The following is a 9055-nucleotide window of genomic DNA, read 5'->3' as shown; positions in this document are numbered from 1 at the left end:
TTTCTGAAAAACTAAATGCAGAAGAAAAATATATACTACTGTATATCCTGGAACTCAGGCTTAAGTGAGCACCTTGATACATCTTACTCGCTAGATAGAAATTAAGTAATAGATTTAGAGCTTAGAGATCTTGTTATACATCTCACTGACAAGGGTTAAATTATTATTTACTTTAATTTTTTTTTCTTCGGGTGCAAAATTTTCTTTTTTAATATTTGTTACTGTTAGAAAAAATCAATAACATATACATCAATTAAACTCAAATTAAACTAAAATAGCATACCTCAATTCAAGTAAAATCCAAACAGAGTTCAGAGCGAGGTTCAACTTTTAGAACCAATAAAAAGCACAAATCTATGCAGTACAAAAACAGAGAAACACGAACCCAAAACAAGAATAAAAAATAAGATCAGAAAACAAAAAGTCAAGGAATCCAAAAAAACTCACTTACTTGATAATAAATAATTTCATAGCACAACATATATATATAATCACAATCAACGATTGAAGCTCTCAAAAGAAGCACCATTTTAGCGGAAGAATTTCCAAATAAATAGAAGCAGGCTTTGAAGCCCGATCAAAAACCAATACGAAGCCAATCATATACTCAAAGCTTGTGCAAAATAAAAAACAAGCACACATTGAGAACATGATTTCAATCTCAAATCAAGCTTCAAAACCAAAATCGCAATCCAAATTCGAAGAAATCAACTTATCCAATTACTTGATCCGCACTGTACATAGAGCACAATGAATTTAAACAAATAATCAAATGAGAAAATAGAAGCAGTTATCTATAAATCGGAGACTCGAACGATAATTCACAAAGAGAAAAAGAGTAGTTTATGTTGGCGTGACTGTGGACCTTACACTACTACAAAAAACACTTTGCGCGACGAAAATTTCGCCGCACATGATTCGTTGCGCAAAACTTGTGAAGAAAGGGTTTGCGTGACGAACCTTAACGTCGTGCAAATCTACCTTGAGCGACGAAAAATATTGGTAGCACAAAGGCCAAAAAAATTTTAAAAAATAAAATAAAATATCCCGCGTCCCATTTTTGGTACCCGCCCCAAATTTTAAAGTTTTGTGCGATGAATAATAACGTTGCGCAAATATTTGCCCGACGAAATATTTTTTGTGTTTTAAAATTTTTTAATTAAAATAAACTAATTTAATAGTTTGCTCAACGAAATATTTTGTCACGCAAGGTTTTTGACTTTTTGTTTTAATATTAATTTTTTCAAATTTTGACTTTTTAAATTTAATTTAATAGTATGATTTTTTTTTAATTACTTTAATTTAAATTGACATATTCAAAATAAAATTACATATGGAAAATAGTGATCAAATTATCCAATAAATAAATAAACATATAATATTCAAAATGTACACATAAATTAACAAAGTACAATAATAAAATCCTAATATAAGCCTATTGTGGTGGTAGTGGCGGAGGATATGTTTTGATAGCGTCCTAATCGTCAACTTTAGCCGTCAAAGTCTCGACGGTTCCCTACAAAAAAACATATATGGTCAAATAAGAAAAAGAAAAAAAAGAAAAAGAAAGAAAAAAGGGCATAATCTCCCCTAAAATTGTTATACCACAAATCCAACCCAAACTCCAATCTTCACCCTATACTCAACCCCAAAACCCACACAAACTCAAAACTAACTCCAAAAACACATATTAATGAAAAAAATTTAAAATTTGGAGAGAATATACCTTTTGGCAAGATTGAGAGTGAGTGAGAATGAGAGGGAGAAGTGAGTGTGAGAGAATTAGAGAAGATAGTGAGAGAGAGAGATGAGAGAGTGAGAGATAGTGAAAAGAGAGATGAGAGAGTGAGTGAGAGTGAAGAGAGAGATGAGAGATTAAGTGAGAGGAGTGAGTGTGAGAGAAAGGGTGGGTTTTGGGGAGAGGAAAAGAGAGAGGAGAGGTCAGAGTAGAGAAAGACATTGAGAAAATGGTGGAGGAGTTATTTTGGTTTTAAAAATCGTATCACTTTGCGAGACGAAAAATATATATTGGATTATTGGTCGTGCAAAGTTTTGCGCGACGAAAAATATTATTCGCGCAGAGTCCAAAAAAAATTAAAATTTTTTTTTCCCACGTCTCATTTTTGGTACCCGCCCAAAATTTTAAAGTTTTGCGTGACGAAAAATATTGGTCGCGCAAAGTCTAAATTTTTTTCTCCCAAGTCTCATTTTTGGTACCCACCCAAATTTTTTAAGTTTTGCGCGACGAAAAATATTCGAATATCGGTCGCGCAAAGTTTTGCGTGACGAAAAAATTGATCGCGCAAAGTCTAAAAAAAATGTTAAATTTTTTTTTTTTCAAGTCCCATTTTTGGTACCCGCCTGACGAAAAATATTCGAATATTAGTCGCGCAAAGTTTTGTGTGACGAAAGAAATTGGTCGTGCAAAGTCTAAAAAAAAATTTCCCGCATCCCATTTTTTGTGCCCACCCAAACTTTTAAAGTTTTGTGCGACGAAAAGTATTGGTCGCGCAAAGTCTTTAAAAAAATTAAAAAATCCCAAGTCCCTTTTTTGGTACCATCCCAAATTTTTAGAGTTTGGCGTGACGAACTGTTGTCACGCAAACTTTTGAGAGACGAAAAATTGGTTCTTAGTGCAATATTTATAAAAATAATTTTTATAAATAATAAAAAATATTTTATTTTACGATTTAAAATATAAATAAGGTTAAAGCTACTTAATAAATATGTATACTATTCAATTTCTTAAGTGTTATACATACAAAATAAATAAATTTAAAGCTACTTAATAAATAAATAAATATATATATATATATATTATACACACACACCATTCAACGATCCAACCGTCAAACTTGTTTGTATATACTTCAAGATCGTACACCCCAAAAAATCGCAAACAACAAACATTCAGATATCTCGTAATGGGACAAAATTTTTCGATGGTTATAAATGAAAAATCACGATTTAACGGTTATTTTAACTTTGATTTTGATGATTTTTTACAGCTACACTCCTTGACCCTATATGAATATAATGACTGAATTTGATCTTCAATTTAAAATATTTACACTAGTGAATACCACAAAATCTTATGTTATATTTAACGAAAGTATAAATAAACTTTTAATGCTATGCTTTATCTGAATTTAATTACTTTGCATGTGAATGTTTGAGTTGAAAATTAGTACATTGGTAGCAAAGAGAAGGTCTAAGTGTAACTAGCTTCAATGCATAGCTCCAACGTTGCCTTTTCTAAAAAAAACCATTGCTTTGTGCAGTCTTGCTCTTTTTCTTTACCTATTAGTTTAATTTTCTTTAATTTAAGCTGTATCTAATGTTATTAGATACCGAAACTTCAAACATGGTAAATGCAGATGAGCAAAATCCAGCTGACAGATCTTTATTGCTACCGCGGATCACTGAAACTTGCTCAAAACATGTGCACCAACGTCTGCAGTGGCGCTTGCTAAGCTTTCTCTCTTCTGCAACACTGCAACACGCACACAATGCCTCTATAATCTCTCACTCGTTTTTATTGACAATGTTTCCAATTTGCATTACTTTATTTTCCACAAGTTATATAGATGCCTTTTTATGTATTAAACAAAAAAGAAAGAAAAAAGAAAAAAGAAAGATATATATTAGCAGCTAGCTAGCACATACATATAATATATATGTACACAAACTTGCATGTAAAAACTATTCCCTTTTTATTTTGTGGTCAGAATAATCTGCCACAGCCACCGTTTTCATTACAAGAAGATACTCACTCTCTCTCTCTCTCTCTCTCTCACACACACACAAACGCTCGACAGTCTCTGATTAAAAAACAATTTTCCTCTTGATCTCTTGTTGACATTATTCGAGCATCAACCATTTCTCTGTTACCATAATTAATCCAAGTTCTTGCATGTTTTTTATTATTATTTTTTAATTTTTATGAAAAAAACCAAACAAAACCTTTCTCTATAAGAGCACACAAACAACCATATCATTCTTCCTCTCCATCTCTCTCTCTCTCTCTCTCTCTCTAACCTCCCCATGAAAAAACCACAAATTAAGCCTTCCTCCACCCAATTCTCACTATAAACAACAAAACCCATCTCCTCATTTTGGAGAAAACAAAGCCAGAAAACCAGTAACCATGATCACTGGCAAGGACATATACGATGTTTTTGCAGCCATAGTCCCTTTATACGTGGCTATGATCTTAGCCTACGGTTCCGTCCGGTGGTGGAAAATCTTCACCCCGGACCAATGCTCCGGCATAAATCGCTTCGTGGCTGTTTTCGCCGTCCCATTGCTCTCCTTCCACTTCATCTCCTCCAACGACCCTTACGCCATGAACTACCAGTTTATCCTCGCCGACTCCCTCCAAAAAGTCGTCATCCTCACCGCCCTCTTCCTCTGGCAAGCCTTCTCCAAACGCGGCAACCTCGAGTGGATGATCACGCTCTTCTCCCTCTCCACCCTCCCCAACACCCTCGTCATGGGCATCCCGCTGCTCAAAGCCATGTACGGCGACTTCTCCGGCACCTTGATGGTTCAGATTGTTGTTTTGCAGAGCGTGATCTGGTACACTCTCATGCTCTTCATGTTCGAGTACCGCGGCGCCAAGCTCTTGATCTCCGAGCAGTTCCCGGAGACTGCAGCTTCGATCACGTCGTTCAGAGTTGACTCCGACGTTGTTTCACTCAACGGCCGAGAGCCGCTGCAAACAGACGCGGAGATCGGCGACGACGGGAAGCTTCACGTGGTGGTGAAGAGGTCCAATGCTTCGTCTATGGTGTCGTCCTTCAACAAGTCACACGGGTTGAACTCGCTGACTTCGATGACCCCGCGGGCTTCGAATCTCACGGGAGTGGAGATTTACTCGGTGCAGTCCTCCCGTGAACCGACGCCGCGGGCGTCCAGCTTCAACCAAACGGATTTTTACGCCATGTTTAATGCCAGCAAGGCGCCGAGCCCCAAGCACGGCTACACAAACAGTTTCCAAGGTGGATTCGGGGACGTTTATTCAGTGCAGTCTTCGAAAGGGGTGACGCCGAGGACTTCAAATTTTGATGAGGAGGCGCTGAAGATGAGTACTAGTAATAAGAAGAGGGGGGCGAGGAGTATGAGCGGTGAGATCTTCAATGGTGGTATGGTCTCTTCGTACCCTCCTCCAAACCCGATGTTTTCCGGGTCTACCAGTGGTGGGCCGAAGAAGAAAGACAGTGGAGGTGGCGGTGGAGGCGGTGGTGGTGGTAGTGGTGGTGCAGCGCCTAATAAAGAGCTTCACATGTTTGTTTGGAGTTCGAGTGCATCGCCAGTTTCTGAAGGGAATCTTAGACATGCAGTAAATCGAGCTGCTTCCACTGACTTTGGGGTAATTGATCCTTCCAAGGCTGCAGCTCTTCATCAACATGAAACTGCTGCTTCAAAAGGTGAGCACCAAATAATTTTTATGATCCCACTCCCAACGATATTTGTCTTTTCTGTGAATTGCTTGCCAAGTACTTACATCAGCTACTGGACAATTGACACCTTATCTACTGGACAAAAACAATAGGGTGCTTCATTAATTTCTTTTGACATAGATCTGGTTTTTTATTTCTTTTTTCTAGTCTCTCATTTTAATTTGTTCACAAAATAATAAATCATTGAATCTTGATTATTTTTATTTGGTTTATATCCTAATTACTTATATTAAATCTGCAGGTATGCATGAGGTAATTGAGAATATGAGTCCTGGGAGGAAAATGAGTGGAGATAGGGAGCTTGAGACAGAAGAAGGATCCAAGTTTCCACCAAGTGCTTCGCCGTACAGTAGTTGCCAGAAGAAGGTGGACATGGAAGGAGGTGTAGCCAAGAAGCACCAAATGCCTCCTGCCAGTGTCATGACTAGACTTATACTCATCATGGTCTGGAGAAAGCTCATTAGAAACCCCAACACCTACTCCAGCCTTCTTGGCGTGGCCTGGTCTCTCATATCATACAAGTAAATCTCTCTCTCTCTCTCTCTCTCTCTCTCTCTCTCTCTCTCTACAGTGCACCCATCATGCATTGTGTAGAAATCACTCAAAATATTACTAATTAATGTTGTATCTCTCACGAAAATAAATTTAATGTGGAGTTTTTGGATCTTATTTTGCGAGAGATGTGATGAACAATGAGACATGTATGCCCTCTTGTCCACTCAAATTAATCTTTCAATCATTGGCAGGTGGCACATCAAAATGCCAACAATTGTAAGTGGATCCATATCAATCTTATCTGATGCTGGTTTGGGAATGGCTATGTTCAGTCTCGGTATTTATCTTCAATTGTCTCCATTATATATTGACCTAAATGAACCATATAAAAGTGTACTTTTTTAACCACATTTTTTTTTTCTTCTTTCCAGGATTGTTCATGGCTTTACAACCAAAGATCATAGCTTGTGGAAAATCTGTTGCAACATTTGCAATGGCTGTTAGGTTTTTAACAGGCCCAGCAGTTATTGCTGCAACCTCTATTGCTGTTGGTCTTCGGGGAGTTCTTTTACATGTTGCAATAGTTCAGGTTTACAATCTCAATCTCCCCGCTATTTATACCCCTTTTTTAAAACTTAAGTCAATTAAGAATTCAATATGCATGAGGGTTAGTCCAGTTAGTCAGGACAGTGAGTCCGTCCCATTACATTCAAGTTTGAATTCCTCTCTCCACATAGATTATATTAATTTGGAGTAATTTAAGCGATTTTATTTTAAAAAATTGCTTATGTAATTAAATGATTAAACATTTTTTTTTTTTTTTCAGGCTGCTCTTCCTCAAGGCATTGTTCCCTTTGTATTTGCCAAGGAATACAATGTCCACGCAGACATACTTAGCACTGCGTAAGTTCATTTACTTACTTAATTTTGTTTTAACCCACGAATAAAATGGTGATGAAAAAGGGTCTCTGACTTGTATTATGTTCGTCCAATTATTATTGCAGGGTCATTTTTGGAATGCTGGTTGCCTTGCCCATAACAATTCTCTATTATTTTCTTCTTGGGCTCTAGTTTCTGTATTTCCAAGTCAGGCTTAGCTGGATGATCAAATGCATGCCATTGGATTCAGTGTTCAACAAAATATTTAATTTTGCTCCTTCATGTTAGTATTATATTATTTTGTTATCTTACTGATTAGATAGAAATTCAGCAATAGATTAGAGCTTAGAAATCTAGAGAAGGATTTTTATTTTCGTTTTTATAACTTTCTTTTTTCTTCTTTGGGTGCAAATTTTCACGAGTTTCTTTTATAATATTTGAAACACCAATGTCAATGACTTTTTTATTTGTTGGGGTTTGGATCACAAAATTCAAGAGACACCGTTTGAAGTTTCTCAGAAATACCGTTGACTTGCTGGTAGGTCCTACAATATTACTTGGGAACAGATGTGGCCCACAAACTTATATATAAAAAGCAAATAAATAAATAAAAAGGTTCACGAGTTTTTGCCATGAAGTTCTAGCAAAGAAGAAAGGAAGTTTTTGTTATGGATTATATTCAGTCTTTGCCGTAAACGGGTTTAAATTGTATATCATTTTGAGAAATGAAAATATAAAAAATGTAGTTAGCTGTCTCAGAAAATGAATAAGGAGATGCAATGTATAGATCATTGTATATAAAAACTACAGTTTAAGACGTCTTCATCCTTTACTCTCCTAATATAAGTCTTGCAAGGTATTAGTAGCACAAGTGGTTAAGAATAGCCTCTAGATTTTGTGTTCGAGTCTCTCCCTTCATGTCTTTTTACAATCTTCTTTTTAAAACATGCTCACATCATTGTCACAAAATAATGCCATCTCGGGTATTTTATCGTAGTTTCATCGATTTTTTCTTGCAAATTTATCGAGGTGATATTTCCAATCACTCAAACGTTGAATTTGGTCAGCCCCAAAGAAAAAAGGTCAAATCTGGTCAACTTCTCGTCGAGATTATTAAAATTTAGACAATATCTCGTAGAAACTATGTAAAATTTTCCAATTTTCGTGTATCAGCAATCAACAACGGTCTAAAAATTCCAACATTTTGACATAAGCTGAAGGTGGTTGTTGTTGTTGGGTAAGATTTAATGTTAATGCTATGCTTTATCTGACTTGACTTACTTTCCATGTAAATATTTGAAATGAAATTAGTAATCTGTGGTAGGAAAGAGAAGGTCTAGCTAGCAGAGTATATTAGTGGCTGAAGCATGTGACCCTAAGTTGAGTGAAAATTAAAATTTAGTTTCACATTACATTGTTCTTGAAGTTCCATTTAGAATTGCATTCGAAGACAAATTTGATGTTTGTTTATAATATTACGGTAGACAAAAAGCATTTTGTATTGCTTGTCAGCATAATCTGCATCCATGTGTCTTGAATTGTGCATTAATATTATCTTATTTGACATGCAATCATAATATGCATCATATAAATTGACTATGTTCCAAAACCTTCATTTATTTTATTTTATTTTTGATGCGGAACCTTCATGCTTTTATAGATTCATCCCATCCAGTTCAGATCTATGCCATCAATCCTTCAGGTCTAATGAAAAGGGAATTTGTCACCCTCTACTTCATGTAGTCTGATTTTAGCTATGGAGGGTTTTAATTCCTTTTGTCCTGATTCTTTTTTTCTTTATACAGCATTTCCCTCATCGGCAATGAGATGTATCACATAAAAAATGGTTGAAATAGATCTTTTGTACTGTCCTAAAAGAAGTATTTGGACAGATTTGTCACACCGTCACGTAGTGTTATAATCTACATAATTAACATGTTATGGATAATCATACCAATATAGTCATCTTTGTGAATTTGACTTTTGAACTCTCTTTCTTGAGTATCACAATAGGGGATCTAAGTTTTAATTGCAATTTTATTTTTTTCTCCAACAAATACACACAACATCCTATTTTCAGTATGCATGCACTCCAATGATCGGATGTGTCTATTGTTTAGGTTCCTCTTCTAAGAATCGTCTCATTAAAATGATTTAACCTATTTTCAATTTGACTACTTTTTCACAAAGATGACCTTAAAGTTCTAATCTACAAAGCA

The 9055-nt window shown here is 35.8% G+C and overlaps 1 protein-coding gene across 1 annotated transcript; it reads left to right on the top strand.

Moving 5' to 3' along the window:
- The first annotated feature begins 4017 nt into the window (after positions 1-4017).
- Positions 4018-7200, top strand: LOC117613399 (auxin efflux carrier component 2-like). Its single transcript, XM_034342006.1, has 6 exons — positions 4018-5429; positions 5704-5983; positions 6209-6294; positions 6389-6546; positions 6784-6860; positions 6962-7200. Exons 1-6 carry the CDS (start codon positions 4148-4150, stop codon positions 7026-7028), a joined length of 1950 nt encoding a protein of 649 aa, XP_034197897.1. The 5' UTR covers positions 4018-4147; the 3' UTR covers positions 7029-7200.
- Positions 7201-9055: the final 1855 nt, after the last annotated feature.

This window comes from Prunus dulcis, unplaced genomic scaffold (assembly GCF_902201215.1).
Source record: "Prunus dulcis unplaced genomic scaffold, ALMONDv2, whole genome shotgun sequence".
Taxonomy (NCBI): Eukaryota; Viridiplantae; Streptophyta; class Magnoliopsida; order Rosales; family Rosaceae; genus Prunus; species Prunus dulcis.
This window is presented reverse-complemented; position numbering and strand designations above follow the sequence as displayed.